Consider the following 20,778-nt stretch of genomic DNA (forward strand, 5'->3'; position numbering starts at 1 on the left):
TTCGGTCAATTAAATTAGATGCCAAGTAATAGTTGACATTTTTTATTTCGTTGTATAACCAGATGTAATTGTTTGGAGTCCTTGATATATTTTCCAATGAACTTCCATCGGGTTTTGTTGATACCGAGCCATACATCCGACATGGAAGCAAATACCAGAACGAGTACACAGCATTACATACATTTGACTGCCTAATAATTGCCTTTTCCATATCAATTGCAATCAATCATACCAAATACTATTAATGCTGTTTTCTTGTGGCAATTATTACTTTATTACTCTTTCAGTTTGGCTGTATTGAATTTTTATTCCCAGAAATATCTAAAATTTCCGTCATCCGATATACTAAATTCATTGCATAATTGATTTTTGAATTTTTCTTTTATATCATTACAGGCTATTAGCAAGTCGTCAGCATATAACATAACATAACATCGTGTCGGAGTTCTTAACGTACAGTAAAAAATTGTTTCCTAGAAAATTAATGATTTTTTGAGAATATAGTACCCACCTTAAGGTGGGTATTAAGTTCTAAACTCAAACTTAATACCCACCTTTAATACAAAAAAAAAATAGAAGCAACTATGAGAATTTATACATTTTAACAACAAAGGAAAAGAAATTAAAATTACGTATTTGAGAAAATATTTTTTTGAGTGTATGCACATTCTTTTTATTTCATATGTAGCAATCTAGAAATTTAAGTTCAGGCAGTACCACATTTCATCTTAACAACAGTATTGCGGAATTGCTGTTTTTATGAACCAATAATGGTCGTATATATCTCCAGCATTTCGTTATGTTAATCCCTTGCCGTGAGCTGGTATAATAAACTAATTAATTAATTTCTTTTTATGCAAAACAAAGAAGGTTTCATAGTATGGCCATGGCGTACGCAAAGCTGGAATGCTTTTAGATTTAGCAAAATGTGATGGTGACCTGAACTTGAAATTTTCTGGTACAAATATTTGACCTGAATTCGATGATGAATCAGACAAGACAATAATCGGTATACATACCTTTTGAAATACTTGATAAATATAGACAATTAAAAATGCCCTCAAGAACAAAAATGTAATAAATATTTAAACATTTTTAATTAAAAGAACTGACAGATACTACTGTGGGCAAAAAGTAAATTGTATTTATAATAAAATTAAAAATCTATTGTTCTTCTAAATCAAAGCAACCCTCCCCCGATAAAGCACACTAACACTGTGTTGCACGCTCAAATGCTTCTCTAACATATTTTCAGACATATTTCGCATCAATGGGGCATGCTAACCATCTTATCATGGAATGAATGGAAAAGAACAAAGTTACTTTTGGCTTAAAAATCACTTTTTCGATAATTCAGTATAATTTGAAGAAAACTACCTGTCGTCATCTCCGTCTCCATTTTTATTTATTTCTCTATACTCTATACCAGACTCTTTGATCAATAACTCATAGCATATATATGTATATACGAAATTTTTTATACCCTAAACCATATAGTGGTCAGGGTATAATAACTTTGATCTGCCAAAAAAGGTGCCTACTAGAAATATTGACTTTAGACCCCATAAAATATATACCGATCGACTCAGCATCATCCAAATCGGTTCAGATTTAGATATATATGTAGCGCCCAATTTTCAAAAAGTTTGCCCCTTATAACCTTATTTTTGACCGTAGTGGCCTCATTTATAAACCGATTTTACTCAAATTTAGCACATGGCAATCTCCTGTAATTTCAACAAAACCTGCAAAATATAATCCAAATCGGTTCAGATTTAGATATAGTTCCCATATATATGTATCGCCCGATTTTGAAAAAATTACCCCTTACAAATTTATTTCTGACCATAATAGCCTTATTTAGTACCCGATCTTACTCTAATTTAGCACAAGGTAACCTCGCGTCCATTTATTTGTTGTTCGCAGGATTCCGGTCGCAATTATTAACCGATTTTGATACAATTTGGTATGTGGCGTTTTTTTTTTTGGTACGAGGACGAACGCTATTGAATTTGGCCCAAATTTGACCATAAGTCCCTTATTTATCAACCGATCTGACTAAAAGTTGGCCAAATCTAATTTTCTATAGTACTTACTATATGTGCAAAAAATCATCGAAATCGGTTCAGATTTAGCTATAGCTCCCATATATATGTATCGCCCGATTTTCAGAAATTTGGCCATAAAAACCCTTATTTATGTTCTATAGTACTGACTCTATGTGCAAAATATCATCCAAATCGGTTCAGATTTAGATATATATGTTGCGCCCAATTTTCAAAAAGTTGTCCCTTATAACCTTACTTTTGACCGTAGTGGCCTCATTTATAAACCGATTTTACTCAAATTTAGCACAAGATAATCTCCTGTAATATCAACAAAACCTGCAAAATGTAATCCAAATCGGTTCAGATTTAGATATAGCTCCCATATATACTTTTGACCGTAGTGGCCTCATTTATAAACCGATTTTACTCAAATTTAGCACAAGGTAATCTCCTGTAATATCAACAAAACCTGCAAAATGTAATCCAAATCGGTTCAGATTTAGATATAGCTCCCATATATATATATATATATATATATATATATATATATATATATATATATATATATATATATATATATATATATATATATATATATATATATATATATATATATATATATATATATATATATATATATATATATATGTATCGCCCGATTTTGAAAAAATTACCTTAGCCTTATTTAGTACCCGATATTACTCTGATTTAGCACAAGGTAACCTTCTGTGGTATCAACCAAATGTGGGAAATATCGAAATCGATTGAGATTTAGATATAGCTCCCATATATATGCATCGAGCGATAATACTCTTATTTATAACCAATGTTATAAATAAGAGTATAGATATATTATCTTATTTTCAGAAATTAGGCTTTACTAACCACACTAATTGAGCAATTTCATCTTTTTTTAATAATGGACTCAATATTAGTGGCATACTAACCCTGTAGGTTCAGAATCAACTATAGCTCCTAATATCAGTCATTTCTGTTCAGATTGTGATAAAACTTCCATGTACCCCTTAATGTTCATAAGTGTGGAAATGCGGTTTTTCCCCAAACCTGTACCATTGATACCCCACAAACAATGTTTACTAATTCAGTAGGGGTGGTTTAGGGTATGATATAGTCGCCCCCGCCCGACTTTCTGCTTTACTCACTTGTTTTTAAAATAATATATGTTTCCATCCATCCATCCATCATCATATGTCTCTAACACTTTATACTACTTAATGAACTTCATATGTTTGCACTTAAATATGTTATGTTAAAAACTTTAGTTATAAGCTCAAAGATTTTACACCTGAACATATGAAAAACAGACATTTTTGTCCGTGTACAAATATGTAAATAGATGTAGTTTAATTGAAGAGAGACAATCGTATTTGGAAGAAAATAATTTGAAATTTCTTTAGTGCAATACAAAGTTAATAGCTTCTAAACGTCGAACACAATTAAAAACTAATACCCTTAATGAACATAATGCAGCAATATATATTGCCGTGATTTCATTGTTTGTCAGCAATACCTCAAAGCACAAAAAACTGGTAACACTATTGTATGATGGCTATCGTTTCGGCTGCTGGTGATTTTTGTTCGCATACCAACATCACCATTTAATTGTCGAATAGTGTCGGAAGCGAGCATTCGGCTTCGCATTGCAACGCTAAGAGTTTGGTTTTGGTAACGCACAATTATTCGATTAAAAGCTAATATAAACGAATACGTGATAACAACTATAAGAATAATTGGATTCAAAATCCATTTAGATTGAAAAAGTAATAATAAATTGAAACACAAATCTAATTAACTACCGAGTTTCATAGATCTGAATTTGAGTTGATAACTAAAATTGTCTATATTATTTTTCAAAATCGTCTTTTTTATATTTGATAGTCGCAGCAACGTTATACATTAGTGTGAAAATCTACTTCAAGTAAAAACGGAAACAGAAGCCTAGAGTTTTAAATGAAGAATACATCATTGGGAGGGTATATATATACAAGTAATAAATAATAGAAACGAATCGTCAGTGCCAAAATAAATATAGCGAATGTGAATATTCCAAATAAAACAAATATATCGGATATGTTATACGAGTTAGGGCCGGCTTCTATGCTGCGGTCTATGCAGCACATCCGGGGATCCCTGAAAGTCTCTTTGGACAAGATTTAGAAAGTACGGAATTAAGCCGTATTAAGTGAAAATTTATGTTTAAGACAATTGAAAAAAAGAAATGATAATCAATAAAAATGTAAAAATTAATAAAAATGAAATTAAAAATTACATACCCACTGGGATTTGAACCTGTGCCGTTTGACTTTTTCACCTCCATAGAAGTTCCTTTGAGAAGGTTTTACAAATCACGAAGATTTTTAATTTCTTTATTTTTTATATTATTTTTAATGGAAAAAAATAAATTTATACATATAAAAAATATGCCGAATATAACAAAAGGAAAACAATGTAATATATTACGTAAAAAATAATATTTAAAAAAAAATCACCACTGGTAAGGTCTGAAACAGTTTTCTTCTTTATTTTTCATTCATATTAATAAACCACATCTCAGGAAGTGGTTGGAATGTTATGCCTGTTATATTATGTTCATCTCACAAACATTTGAATTGACGTTTCGATGCGTAGTGCTCAATGACGTATGTGGCTGAGTGTGCTAAGGCGTTATGTTTTTTAATTTGTAAAAAAAAAGTTTTTTTTTTATTGTAAAAATGAGACAATTAGAAAATAAAAGTGTAAAAGTGAAAGTAAAAAGTGAAATTGGTGAAAAATTTGTTGTTTTTTAGTTGTGTAAGTATCTTCATTCAAATGAACTTCCAAGGCACTTCTAAAGCAATGCAAAGGATTCAAAATAGAGTTCTTCCGTCCTCTTTTTTGCTGGGTTATAGAACGCATGACACCTTTAAAAAATATAATTGACAACATTGTCAAATAATTGGTAAAAAGTTCACTTCACGAATTCAAAGCATTGTATCTAAAAAATTGTTTTCTTTTGCACAAATAGTTGTAAACGGAATATAAAAAAATTGTAATCGAAAAATGCATAAGAAAGAGCTAAATCTTATGAACTCTTATAAAATTACAAGAAAATTATTTCATCAAAAGGTGAAATAATATAAAAACAAGTAAGTAAAGTAGAAAGTCGGGCGGGGCCGACTATATCATACCCTAAACCACCATTACAGAATTAGTAATCATAAGCATTTGTGGGGTAACATATAGGTCTGGGAGATAAACCGCAGTTGCATATTTAAGAAAATTAAGGGGTACATGTCTATGGGTGCTTTGTGTCAATCTGACTATAGCTCATAGTCAATGTTGCCACGGAAAATCGGTTTACCCTACAAGGACAAAAAAAGTTCCCTACTTTCCCATACATTCCCAAAGAATTTTCCCTACTATATTTTTCGTTAAATTTAAAAAATTTTACAAAACATAAATGGTTCCAAGTACTTTATTATCTTAAAACATGAATATGCAACGTATATAACATAGAATATAAATTTGTATTACCACCACGGTTGCCACAGTTGGTAGAATTCTACCCAAATTAGTAATCTTTTTTGTTAAATCTCTATAAAAATAAAATTTTTTATAGAAATAATATTTTGACAATAATTTCTATAGAAATACAATTTTGACAAAATGTTCTATAGAAATAAAATGTTAACAAAATTCTCAACTGGAATAGAGTTTACCACACATTGTTAAAGATCAAGCCTTGCCGGCTTCTAATTTCCTCCTCTAGACCCACCAAAATAAAAATTATTACAAATTGTGTTGGGTGAAAATGTCCTACATTGTGGCCCTACGTCCCTACAAGACGCTAAATATTAGAAAAACCCTACATATAGGGAATTTCCCCTACTTCTAGCAACACTGGCTGTGTTGATATTGCGCCTACGGAGTTAGTATGCCACTAATATTGAGCCCATTATTAAGAAAGAGAAAATCGTTAAATTAGTGTGGGTAATAAATACAATTCTGTAAAAATCGATCAATATTCTTATGTAAGAGCTACAAGTACGTATTAGTACGATCGGCTAGTACATCAAAATTTGAAATTTGAGTAACATTGGTTAATAAATAAGAGTACTACACCCTCAAAAAAAATCGCTTCTTTAACATATGTTCCAAACATATTTTGCAGGAAGCACATATATTATTGCATACTGCCGAAACATTAATATGTTTGTTTTATGTGAACATATTATATGTTTGGAAGCATTTTGAGCCAAAAATATTATATGCTTGGAAGAATTTTTCCCAAACACGATTGTGCTCATTAGTTATTGGCACCTTTTTCTGTAATACAAATAATGTTGAAGAAATTATTCACTTTTATAAATTTTTTAAATTTTACCTTTCGCCTGCACGGAGAATCGAACCGAGGACCATACAGTTTGTAAGCCAACACACTATCCACTGGGCTACGTAGCTGTTATAGTCACCAGTAGATAATTATCGTTTTAAGTTACATTTATATAGCATAGTTTACAGCGCCCACGAGCCCATGCAAACATAACATTATTTAACAGAAACATACATTTGTTTGCCACGTGGAGCAGTGGTTAGCATGTCTGCCTTGCATGCAAAGGGTCGTGGGTTCAATCCCTGCTCCGACCGAACATTTTTTTTTTTTTTAATTTACACATTTATATTTATACTATATTAATTTTTTTTAAATGAAACTTCGAAATGTGCGTTATTAAAGATTTATAGTCAGTAACAGTGCTTGATATAAACGAAATTGACTGATTTTTGGATAAAATATTATTTTTTATTGCAAAAATAACAATTTTGTAATAAAAAACTGTTTTTGGACAAAACTTTAAAATTTGGAAGGAATTCAAAAACTAACAAAAGAAGAACGTGGAGACGAGTATAAACATACATACATAATTTTATAATATAAACATAAATTTATTTAGGAGTGAAAAGTTTTTTACTAGCATTTAACACCATCGCTCTAAATTTCCTTTTATTTTTCTTAATAATTCATTTTAAAGAAAATAAACTTTTTAAATTGTTTTAGCTGTAAAACTCGAACTTAATGCCCGCTTTTATATTTGATGGTGTCCGTCAACTCCTCGTGGACTACTAAAGAGGAACTAAAGTTTGTTTTTTTATTTCATTTTACTGTCCCAACTCTAAAAAGTGTATAGTGCCCTTTCGCTATTTTTATGAAAACCCCTGATTTCTTTTAAGGAACCAAGAAAAAAATTATGCCCATAATGCCAAAATGATAAACAAAACACATGTCCACACATACATAAAATGCTGCTCTCAAGGCGAAAACATATGCTGTTTGTTTTTCAAATGTCTATTCTCTTGGTTCCGAATGTCTATTCTCTTTATTCAAATTAAATAATATTTAGACTTAAGCATATCAAATTTTTGGCGTTATCATAAAACAGTTTTCCGAAACAACATACAAGCGGTTTCACAGAAATTGTTCTCTTTTGACTCTTTTGCTGTGTTATATTGATATCTTTCGTCAACTCTCCCGTTTTCCATCTCTATTTCTCTCTATACTCTCTCTCTCTCTCTCTGTCGCTTTGAATAAAGTATCACAACATATGTATGTTTAGTCGAAATTTGTAAATTTATACATGTTTGTATTCACACATATGATTTTTATGAAACATTCATGCCCCAAACATAATATATTCTAACATATTAACATAGATGTCCCAAACATTTAGTGTTAGTTTAGGAACATTACATGTTCCCACTTAAATATATTGTGGTTTAAAATCGTGCCCGAAATACATTTTGTTTATATCGGAACATATGAAAAACATATTTTTCTAACAGTGTATGGCCAAATTTTGGGAAAATGGAGCGAAGCGGGTTTGATTAATACCACAAAAGGTTACCTTGTGCAAGATTTGAGTAAGATCGTTTAAGAAATGAGGCCTGTATGGTCAAACATAAGGTTATTAGGGGCGAATTTTTCAAAATCGGGTGATACATATATGGGAGCTATATCTACATCTGAAATTTTGCACATATAGTTAGTGCTATAGAGGACTGGATCTAGCCAACTTTTAGTAAGATCGGTTAATAAATAAGGGTTCTATGGCCAAATTTGGGACAATGAGGCTATACATATATATGGGAGCTATATCTAAATCTGAACCGATTTCGATGATTTTTTGCACATATAGTTAGTGCTATAGAAGACTACATTTAGCCAAATTTGGGTAAGATCGATTGATAAATAAGGGTTTTATGGCCAAATTTAGAAAAATCGTGCGGTACATATATATGGGAGCTATAGCTAAATCTGAACCGATTTCGATGATTTTTTGCACATATAGTTAGTGCTATAGAAGATTTATGGCCAAATTTGGGAAAATCGGGCGATACATATATATGAAAGCTATATCTAAATGTGAACCGATTTGGATGAAATTTTGCAGACTTGAAGGGCGATGGAAAGATTACCTTTTGCCAAATTTGGTGACGATCCGTTTGAAAAAACGCGCAACGTCACCCCATTTGTCGAAATCGGGCGATACATATATATGGGAGCTATATCTAAATTTGATCCGATTTCTTTCAAATTCAATAGCGTTCGTCCTTGTGCCCAAAAAAACTCTCTGTACCAAATTTCATCAAAATCGGTTAATAATTGCGACCGGAATCCTGTGAACAACCAATACATAGACAGACGGACGGACGGACGGACGAACGGACACCAAGCGCTCAGGAGGTGATTCTGAGTCGATCGGTATATATTTTATGGTGTCTAAAATCAATATTTCTGGTAGGCACATTTTTTGGCCGATCAAACTTATTATACCCTGACCACTATGTGGTTTAGGGTATAAAAAACTTACTTGAAATGTTTGAATTAAAAAACAAGTAAGGAAAGTTTTAAGCATAAGCGTAGGAAGGCCTCTGGGGAGGTGGCTTAGACCCCCCAGAAAAATTTTAGCACCCCCCCCCCCCCCCTCACAGGTTAGGTTAGGTTTCCCGAATATTTTTTTTTATGATTTTTAATGCATTATAACGCTTGTCAGAATATTTGACATAGAATATTTTCAAAAATTATTAAAATATTAAAATTTTCTAGAATGGCTTTAGCAGTGTTGCGGCAAAATTGGAAAAATTTGTACCATTTTATGAACTCTTACTCTTTTTTAACCTATTAAAAAAATTACCCATTAAACATACGAAAAGTTGTAAAAAGTTGAACTAAAACAACTTCCTGCGTAGTTAAAATAATTAACTTCTTCATTAGTTGTGCCATTAGAACACCCAATTTTTTTTGATGGGAAAAAGTGTGGAACTACTTTTAGTTGCTTTTTTATAAATTAATTGTCTAGTTATGTCGATGTCTGATTTTTTTATTCATTTTTATAAAATAAAACATTAATTGAACCTATAACTTCAGTCTATTAAGTTTTGTCTAGCTACGCTAATGGTTTTAAGTCGGGCGGGTCCTCCTCTTGACTGCACTCGTTAGTGAAATAATATTGGAATATCCTGCATGCACTCACTTTGTTCAAAATGTGAAGGGGGACCAGTTAGGGGCTATTTTCTACATAAACATTTCCTACTTAACAATGGTGTTTGTATTTATGTCCATACATAGATACCAAACCAATGAACCACTCAACCTGCTATCGTTTATCAATGAGTGGTTGAACTTGATTTTGACCTTGAAACAAAAAAATGCAATTATTCTTGACATGTAATTGTGGCATGCCTGCAGTTTGTGACTGAAAGTATAACGCTACTACACGGAAAAAAATTTCCGTAGTTAAACCAATGCTAAAAGTAAGTTACTTTTATCGCAACAAAATTACTTGTTTGTAGTTAAATTTTATTATTTTTTGCGAAATTTTCCACAGCCCAATGAAATTTTCTTTTTTTAAGAATGTCTCAAACATTTTATGAACTAAACGTGGGTATAAAGTTCAATGGCCGTACACATAAGTTCAATATAAACTAAAGCAAAATAAATTTTTCGTACGAGTCCGAAAAATAGTAAGAATGAACTACTGTGTGATTTGGCGCCAATGATTTTCTCTTTAGTTTTAGTTAATTTTTTCTTCTATGAGAGGGTGTAATTTCGTGCACTGCAGTTAAAAAGTACAACAGGGCATTAAATTTTCCTGGTTTTAACAACGATTTGTGGAAATCTCAAAATGTGGAGTACAATTTAGTTCAATTTTCGTGCGAGTTCGTTTATTCTTCCTATAAAACAGTTCACTTTTTTTTGTGTAGAAACATATGGTACTGTTAGTAATGCTGAAAAAATTTCGTCTTGCGACCACTCTCAAAAAATTTAATGATAATTTTAACAGCCAATTTAAGTTGTAGTTCTTAATTGATTGATTATTAAAGCGATAACCAGGACACTGCTAGAAAACGTCATCTATTTATGAGACTACTCTCTATTTTGGTTCACGTTCAAAAATATCTCGTAAATATTGATATATATCTAAATTTACACCCAGATAAAAGGGGCTCTAATGCCAACTGAACTTTATTCAAGTTCATGAAGATTAGATGATTTTAGATAAATTTTGCACAATATGAGTAAATGTTCGTTATTTGAATAATTTTTTGCTGACTTTAATGACGTGAATAAAAATAAGAAAAAACAAGTTGTATACAAATATAGTGCACAATTTTACTACAAAATATTCATATAGTTCAGAAGTTTGCTTAAATTGAGTTCATAAGTCTCTCAAAAGAGTAAATTTTACTAAAATTGTACCTGTCTTGAACTTCGTACAGCGCTAAAGACATTTTAACAATTTTTAAATCCAATTTTTTCTTTCAACATATGAAATTTTCTTAAACAACAGAAAAAAAATATTTAAAAAAAAATTTCTTCAGTTTGACAAAAAGTATTAACTTATTTATAACGTGTTGCAATGAGAAAACTATTTTAGTTAAAATTTTCTAAAATAAACCTACATTTTCTTCCACGGTGGGTTCACTTTTTTTGGGTGAACGTATACGCACAGAAAAAACATGTTTGGACATGGTTGCCGCATCAATTTAATGCTTATTTAGAGTATGTAATTGTCCCGAAAACCATGTATTTTGTCTTTGTAAAAATAATTTTCGAGCGGAGAAAAATATATGTTGGCAATAAGCATTTAAATGGTTCTCAAATGCCGCAAACATGTTCTATTATTTAAATGATAGAATTTGAGACCATTATATGGTCAGGAAAATCATGTACCTGACCATTCAATTTTTTACTTTTTTGCAGAGAAAAAGGTATTTTTATAGTTTACGTATAGACATGTCTACAACCATTACATGGCCATAAAGACCATGTACATTGTTTTCGTGACCATTTAATTTTTTAATTTTTTTTTGCAGCGACAAGAATTTTATAAAAACATTGAGCAGGTACACACGATTTTCATTTTGCGCGTCAGTCGTGTGCTGATTGTTTCTTGGAATGGACGGAGAATACGGAATTATTGTGTTTTGTGTTAATTTATTTATTCAGAAATGGCACGTGGTATAAAACCACGGAAAGTGTAATTGAAGAAAATGTACCTGGTTTTTGTTCTGCATTTTGATATATGGTATAATTTATTTTTATTTGCAGTTACATGATGTCTGCGTTTGTACATTTGATGGGCACGAAGTAAATATGGAATGATTACTTATTGTTGAAATTGAACCAAACTAGAGTGTGTAAAAATATGTGATGTTTGTGTGCACGACATTATAAATACAAATAAACAATGAATTAGTTTATAAATATATGAAAACAAATAAACAAAGTTGATTTTGTGTTTTCTTTTCTCAAGTGGCGTCCTTTTTTCGACGACGAAAAAAGTTTTTTCATAAAAATCAAAATATTTTAGGTTGTGACCATGTTCTTTTAACTAGAAGAAAACATTTTTGACGAATAACATAACATTTTAGATCGTGACCATTGTCTTTTAATGGAAACAAAATTCTTTTTATCAATATAATAACATGTTAGATGAGGACAATAGTATTTTTCTTAGAACCATGTTCACTGAGCCAACATGGTTGCAGGTTACATGGTCGCAAAAATAGCTGCTATCATATTATTTTGCTCTTCGAATATGATTGTGACAATCATGTTTCTTCTCTGCGTGTAGTGCACTAGAAGTGTGTGCGTGACACGCGTGAATCACGTGAGTCGTGAACAAAATCCAAAGCATCTCTCGTGAATGTGCCTGAATGGGATTAAAATAAATATGTCGTGTGTGAGAAATCGGTTCGTGAATGTGCGTGAATAAAATTTCTGCAAAATCACGCTCACGAAAAAAATTAACATTTAATTCATACTCGTATGTTAACAGTCTTTAAAAGTAGTTCGTGCGTGAGTACTGGTTGTCATTTCGTGAATGTATGTGAGTGGGATTGGCTACCACACGTATCGTGCGTGAATAAACATTTTGCCTCGTGAAGGGGTGTGAGTGAAATTTCAGTCACGCGCACACCTCTATTGTGCACCCAATAAATGTACAAATACACAATAGGTGCATGTAGCTGCAAATAAAAACGTATTATCGGCCCCATCTTCTTTAACCAAGTTAAGGCACTTGCAATCCACATAGAAATAAATCAACATTTTGTGTATATATGCGAAGTACTACGAAAATGTTGTCGCTAAAAAATGCAAAATATTAAATGATCACGTAAAATGTACATAAATTTGTGAGAATAACACTACAACACCCAGAAAAAAGTGACCCTTTCTTTAAGTTAAAATGAAGTCATTGTGAAGAAAGTTGAACTTCGTATAGCGCCAAAGACATTTTTATTTGTTTGAACGATGTGATTTTCGTAGAAATTAGGTAGAATGCATTCTATATATTAGTTAGCATTTTCCTATATTTATGTACCACTATACTACAGAATGAAAAAATGTAACTGAATTGAATTCATATATGGAATGGTTTTATTGAACTTTTTAATTCATTTGGATAAATCTTACATATTTGTGGTAAACCTTTTACTACAAAATTAAAACTGCTTACCTTCGTTTTTAAATACAACTTTATGTATTTATATAAGCAATTTTTTCTTCAATAAAAGACATGTTTTATTAATATATTAAATATATTTATTTAGAATCAACAGCATCGACTGGCCTTGAAATATTAGTTTATTATTCCACTATTTCCAATTTCCATGTAAAGTTACCAACTGTAAAACGTAATGCATTTCTTCTTCTTGTTAGGTTAGGTTAGGTGGCAGCCTGATGTATAAGGCTCACTTAGACTATTCAGTCCATTGTGATACCACATTGGTGAACTTCTCTCTTATCACTGAGTGCTGCCCGATTCCATGTTAAGCTCAATGACAAGCCGAGTCCGAACGGCGTTCCACCTTGCAGTGAAACCACTTAGAGGAGCTTTGAAACCCTTAGAAATGTCACCAGCATTACTGAGGTGGGATAATCCACCGCTGGAAAACTTTTTGGTGTTCGCTCGAAGTAGGAATCGAACCCACGACCTTGTGTATGCCAGGCGGGCATGCTAACCATTGCACCACGGTGGCTCCTTCTTGTTCCTTTCACTTTTAATAAGATGCTGCGTAACGATTTTGTCCTCCTTTTACAATTTCAATACCTACAAATATAAAAAATCATAAATCAATTTTTTCACAAAAGGTTAGCGTTACTGTATGAATGTTACCTGATAATCGTAGATTCCAAAATGAAGACGAATGAAGGGGTTGTTATTCTGTTGCTGTTTTCTTTCTTTATACACCATCACGAACATTGATAGACTTATTGTTTTTTATGTATGTTCAATAATTTTGAAAAAAACGAACATTTTTCTCACTAATTTATAACAAATATTTTATTTGTTATTTATTATATTATTTTACTATATTATTTTTTAACAATCTCTCCGTATACCATAACAACGCGATTCCAACTAAAAAAACAACTCACGCGCAAACATATCGATTACAGGTAGATAAAAGAAATATAGGAAAATTTCCTATATTCTAAGAAGTGTGTTTCCTTAAGTTTTGAAAGGATTGAATACAGCTTGGTACGAATGAACTAAAATATTTTTCTATGCCAAGTGTTATTCGTATGTATGATAAGCTTTCTGTAATAAAGGAATTCAGTGTTATCGTTTTATATGAAATTTTACTAAATTTGAGGAAACTTGGTTTTAGTTCGGTTTTTGTTTATTTTTACGAATGCTTTGTTATCAGTGAATAAAATTTTCTAGTTCAGTAGTAAATTCTTATGCCCAGCGAAGAAAACAGTATTAGTAAAATTCCATGCCTTATACTAGTTAATGAACTATTCCTAACTGCTGTCAGTTTAGTATTTTTACTGAAACAAGTAAATTTTATTATTTCACACAAAAATTTAACTTAATGGAAATAAAATGGCTAAACTAAATTGATAAACATTTTTTCCTTTAGTTTCGAAGGCACTTTTTTCTGGGTATAAAAAAAAAACAACCCACGCGCAAACATATCGATTACATCGATGACAGGTATCGATTGCAGGTAGATGAAAGAAATATAGGAAAATTTCTTATATTCTAGCAAGTGTGTTCCCTTAAGTTTTGAAAGGATTGAATACTTCTTAGTACGAATGAACTAAAATATTTTTCTATGTCAAGTGTTATTCGTATGCATGATAACCTTTCTATAATAAATGAAGTCAGCATTATCATTTTATAAGAAATTTTACTAAATTTGAGGAAACTTGGTTTTAGTTCGGATTTTGTTTATTTTTACGAATGCTTTGTTATCAGTGAAGAAAATTTACCTATTCAGTAGTAATTCTTATACCCAGCGAAGAAAACAGTGTTAGTAAAATTCCATGCCTTATTCTAGTTAATGAACTATTCCTAACTGCTTTCAGTTTAGGATTTTGTTTAATGAAACAAGTATATTTTATTATTTTACACAAAAATTTAAGTTAATGGAAATAAAATGGCTAAACTACATTGATGAACATTTTTTCTTTTGGTTTCGAAAGCACTTTTTTCTGGGCGAATAATTAACTATTTTACTCCTGTACTATAATTTATAATCTTGTTATACTGGAAATTATATTTAATAAATAAATGAATGTGAAATTGAAATTAAATCTCTATAAATATGGATATCGTAAGTAGGCAGACACTAATTGATTTTGTTTATATTTCAGATTGCTTTATGTCCTCGAAATGGACGGACGGGCTCATTTACAGACCACCTGCTTGATTATGACATTGGTACTCGTGTCGACATATGGACAAGGAATTGTTGATTTGGTGCGAGATATTGAGACATCGTTGCTCCATACTAGACTTCCGGATACCATAAATTTCCTTGCAGAATATGATTTCATCATTATTGGAGCCGGATCTGCAGGATGTGTGGTAGCTAATCGGCTAAGTGAGATACGTAACGCATCGGTTCTAGTTTTGGAAGCAGGCGATCAGGAAACACTTTTAAGTGATGTTCCATTGACTGCTGCATTGACACAAGCTACGCGTTATAATTGGGGATACAAAAGTGATCCAACCCCAAATGCCTGCCAAGGATTGGAAGGAGGCGTTTGTAATTGGCCAAAGGGTAGGGGTGTGGGTGGTACCAGTCTCATAAATTTTATGCTATATTCTCGTGGTCATCGAAAGGATTATGATCACTGGGAAGCTTTAGGAAATTATGGATGGAGCTATGATGAAATATTGCCTTACTTCAAGAAATCTGAAAACATGGAAATTGAACATTTACGAAATTCAAAATTCCATGGCACCAAAGGTCCTCTAAATGTGGCATATACTGACTACAAATCTAAATTGTTGAAAGCCTTTCTGAAATCCAGCTATGAAATGGGTTACAATATAACAGACCCAAATGGACAGGATATGATGGGATTCAGTAGAAGTCAAGCTACTATCAAAGATGGTCGAAGATGCAGCAGTAGTAAATCGTTTATTAGACCAATAATAAATAGAAAAAACCTGCATATTTCCATGAAGTCATGGGTTACTAAAATTATAGTTAACGATTCCAAGGCCGAGGGTGTCAAATTTATTAAAAATAAGAAAACTTACACTATTCGTGCCACAAAGGAAATTATATTATCAGCTGGTACAATCGCGTCTCCGCAACTTTTGATGCTGTCCGGGATTGGCCCTAGAGAAACACTCGAATCTCTTAACATTACGATGGTGAAGGATCTTAAAGTTGGTTATAATCTTCAAGATCATGTAACTCTAAATGGTTTAGTGTTCTCTGTAAATGAAACCACACTGAATGACAGAAGGGTCATAAACCCTACTGATATTTTTAAATATCTATTGGAAGGAAAAGGTCCTTACACAGTTCCTGGAGGAGCTGAAGCGTTGGCGTTTGTGAGAACGCCAAGTTCGAAATACGATTCAGATTACTCAGATATGGAAATAGTCTTGGGAGCAGGATCATTGAGTGGTGACTACATGGGTACAATGAGAAACCTGATAGGAATACCCGATTCATTTTATCGTCAAGTATATCAGGATTTAAGAGATAAGGTAATAAAAATATCCATAAAAATGACATAAAATATAATATTTTTTTTCTTGCGAATTAAGATTTCGCGGTTTCGCAGAAAAATCAGCATTCTTTTCGAATTAGGGATTTCCCTTTTTATATATTTGAACCTTACTAAAAATAAACAAGTGAGTAAAGTAGAAAGTCGGGTGGGGCCACATAGTTAGTATGCCACTAATATTGATTCCATTATTAAAAAAGAGGAAATCGCTCAATTAGTGTGAGTAATAAATCCATAAAGTAGAAAGTCTGTCGAGGCCTGCTATATCATACCTTAAACCACCCCTACTGAATTAGTAAACATTGTTTGTGAGGTATCAATGGTAAAGGTCTGGGGGATAAACCGCATTTCAATTTTTAAGAACACTAAGGGGTACATGGTTATGAGAGTTTTATCACAATATGATATTAGCAACTTTAGTTGGTTTTGAACCTACAGAGTTAGTATGCCACTAATATTGATCCCATTATTAAAAAAAGAGGAAATCGCTCAATTAGTGTGAGTAATAAATCCAAATTTGTGAAAATAGGGCAATATAAGTCTACATGTAAGTCGATCGGCTAATACAGCCACATTTGAGCAACATTGTTTAATAAATAAGAGTTTTATGGCCAAATTTGGTAAAATCGAGCGATGCATATGTATGGGAGCTACATATATCTAAATCTGAACCGATTTGGGCGATGTTTTCCAGGTTTGGTTGATACCACAGAAGGTTGCATTGTGCTAAATTTGAGTAAGATCGGTTACTATATTTTATGGAGTCTAAAATCAGTACTACAAGAAGTAGGCACATTTTTGGCAGATCAAGGTTATTATACCCTGACTACCATGTGGTTTAGGGTATAATAAATAATTGGTGTAAGGACGACTTATTCGCACGAAAATTCTGGCTATATAATGTTCGACCGGAGAAACTGTGAACGTTGACATGCTCTTCGCAAACACATAGATGGATCCCTGTAATTTTGGCACGAAATAATACGAAGGAACACTTTATCGCACAAAAACGTACAAAATCGTTCATTTTGAGGAGCACTTTCACCTAACACATTCACCGTATCATTATGAATTTCTTGTCCCGATAAACCTTTTTTATGTAAATATTTAATGACAGCACGCATTTCTAATTTTTCCATTGTAACAAAATTGCGATGCGTCTTTTTTGAACACCTGTTTTTATATGAAGGAGTTGCCAGATCGAAATAACATTTAACATGTGCTCATAACAGAGATGGAAGTTTCCAAAACACTTAATTTTTTTCTGTTTATACCGAGCTTTTTGTGCTAGGCTAAGAAGTTTCCGAACTGCCCTCGTATATTGTAGCACTTCGAACCGAAAAGCGATATTAGCACTAGGTTAGGTTAAAGTGACAGCCCGATTAAGATTCAGGCTCACTTAGACTATTCAGGCCATTGTGATACCACATTAACTAAAAGTACCTATTACATATGGGCACTTCTAGTTTTAACCGCTGAACTTTCTCGATTATTTTTCTTCGCTGAACCAACCAGATTGTTCCAAAAAATATTAGCACTAGACTTAAATACATGCTATTCCTATTTCAGGAAACCTTTGGTTTGGTTCCCGTCCTGCTGAGACCTAAAAGCAGGGGACGCATAACTTTGCGAAGCAAAAATCCCTTTCATTGGCCCAAAATGGAACCGAACTTTATGCAGGACCCAGATGATATTCGTGCTATGATTGAAGGAATAGAAACGGCAAGTGATTTAAGCACTACATATTGCCTGTTGGAGTTGTATATTAAAGTTCCCTATGTCTTTACAGATTTTGCGTATAGCGAAAACTAAGGCAATGCGTAACATCGGAACTCAGTTCAATACAAAGCCCTTTCCCGGATGTGAAGGACACACATTTGGAAGTAGGAATTATTGGAAATGTTGCCTACGTCTATATGGTTCTAGTTTACAGCATCAGTCAGGTACTTGCAAAATGGGACCAAAGAGCGATCCAGAAGCTGTTGTTGACCCCGAATTGAGAGTACATGGTTTGAGTAATTTACGAGTTGTTGACGCTTCCATTATGACAACAATTCCAGCTGGCCATACGAATGCAATTACTATAATGATTGCTGAAAAAGCTTGTGATATGATCAAAGATCGTTGGAGGATCAGAAACGCATAGCTTCAAGAGCTGAACATAAAAATTAAGGAATTATGTGATATATTCATTAGTTGTACTATTTATATGTAATGACTTGCTCGACTGTTATTCAGTCTATTTTTAAGTAAAAAGTAATCGTTGAAATAAATTATATTCAAATAAATCGATTCCATTAATTGTAATTAAAATTAAATATAAATTTATTAAATTATGAAATTTAATAATAGTAAGTATAAATTGAATTTCAGAGAATAATTACAAAACAAAGACTTTTGTGGTTATTAAAATACACGGAAGAAGTGGATGATTAGGTTTTAAATGGCAAAAGTAAACATTTACGCTTCAATTGACTAATTCTAAAACTTATAAATACTCCAATTGCTACGACCTAGAAAGAGCAATCAGCCGATAAAGTTGGTAATTTTTTTTAGTTACACATGGAAATATTAGAATATTCGCAAATTATACGAAAGTGTGAAGCAGCGTTTCCCAATGAGCGTAAAAGAAATATTTGTTTGTAATTATGTTAAGCCTTTATTTGATCCAAGTAGAAAATTTTACACTAGCTATACATTTATTCTAACTGCACTAAAACAAAATGTTTGCTGAAAGCAATTCATTCAATCTTTATTTAATAGTAACATTCTTCATTTTTGTTTCTTATCTTTCTAGAGGTATTGCAAAGAAGTGGATTAGCATAATATCTAGATTATTATTATTGTCGTATAATAACTTAAATTTTAATAATAATGTGTTTGGAGAAAAAGTATTAGCACAAACCTTCTCTACAAATATAAGTTGATAGATTTATTAATATCGTTGCACTTTAATGTTCAAAATAAAAATAAGACAATAAAGGTTTTATGGAGAAGGTACATTTTGTTCGAAAATTATTCGTAATTAGATCAATGCCTTCCACAACTTGGTTGACATTACTGATATTTTGTAGTGAAATTGTCGAGAAATGCCAAGGTAATTTAAGGGACATTTTTAATATTTAGTTTTGAAAAGTTTGTAATCTCTTTATATGGGTCTTAGCGCAATTTTCCCATATAGAACAGCCATAAAGAAGAAAGCAATTAAAAACTTTTGGAACTATTAGAAAGTTGATATATACAAGTAATGTAAGTAGTATAGTTTTCTTTGATGGGGGTGTAGCAATAATTTGATTGGGAACCCCTGCGTAATAGAAGTATAGCATAACACTACATAAAATTGATATACCTTCTTCTGCGTACTTGATCCTCATACAAATCCATTCTGAAACTAAATTAAATACCTGCTATTTTTAAAAGCAATTACCAAGTAAGTGTGATATTCTTATGGAAGATACCGGAAAAGATTTGAGTTACTGATCTCTAAAAACATCATGGAGTACGAGTTCAAGGTTGTTAAATAGGGCAATAAAAAACATAAACGTACAAGTATACACCCAGAAAAAAGTGCCTTCGAAACTAAAGGAAAAAATTTTCATCAATATAGTTTATCCATTTTATTTCCATTAAGGTAAATTTTTGTGAAAAATAATAAAATTTACTCGTTTCAGTAAAAAAATCCTAAACTGTAAGCAGTTAGGAATAGTTCATTAACTTGAATAAGGCATGGAATTTTACTCATACTATTTTCTTCGCTGGGTATAAGAATTTACTACTGAAAAAGAAAATTTTATTCACCGATAACAAAGCATTCGTAAAAATAAACAAAAACCGAACTAAAACCAAGTTTCCTCAAAATTAGTAAAATTTCTTATAAAATGATAATTGCGACTTCCTTTATAATAGAAAGTTTTTCATACATACGAACAACACTTGGCATAGAAAAATATTTTAGTTCATTCGTACTAAGAAGTATGCAATCCTTTCAAAACTTAAGGAAACACACTTGTTAGAATATAGGAAATTTTCCTAAATTTCTATTGTCTACCTGTAATCGATACCTGTCATCGTAATCGATGTGTTTGCGCGTGGGTGTAATCGATATATTTGCGCGTCGGTTGTTTTTTTAGTTGGAATCGCGTTGTTTTGGTATACGGAGAGATTGTTAAAAAATAATATGGTAAAATAATA

The 20,778-nt window shown here is 31.9% G+C and overlaps 1 protein-coding gene across 2 annotated transcripts; it reads left to right on the forward strand.

The window, feature by feature from the left end:
- The first annotated feature begins 3,620 nt into the window (after positions 1-3,620).
- LOC142219921 (glucose dehydrogenase [FAD, quinone]) lies at positions 3,621-18,911 on the forward strand. 2 transcript variants are annotated; one of them, XM_075288694.1, is made up of 4 exons: positions 3,621-3,734; positions 15,214-16,567; positions 18,157-18,309; positions 18,377-18,911. In XM_075288694.1, the coding sequence occupies exons 2-4, from the start codon at positions 15,233-15,235 to the stop codon at positions 18,731-18,733; spliced, it is 1,845 nt and encodes a 614-aa protein (XP_075144809.1). In that variant the 5' UTR covers positions 3,621-3,734; positions 15,214-15,232; the 3' UTR covers positions 18,734-18,911. The 2 variants fall into 2 exon arrangements, with proteins under 2 accessions (XP_075144809.1, XP_075144808.1); XM_075288693.1 differs by having other exon boundaries at positions 3,636-3,829.
- Positions 18,912-20,778: the final 1,867 nt, after the last annotated feature.

The sequence above is a fragment of the Haematobia irritans genome, chromosome 1 (genome assembly GCF_050003625.1).
Source record: "Haematobia irritans isolate KBUSLIRL chromosome 1, ASM5000362v1, whole genome shotgun sequence".
In the NCBI taxonomy this organism is placed as follows: domain Eukaryota; kingdom Metazoa; phylum Arthropoda; class Insecta; order Diptera; family Muscidae; genus Haematobia; species Haematobia irritans.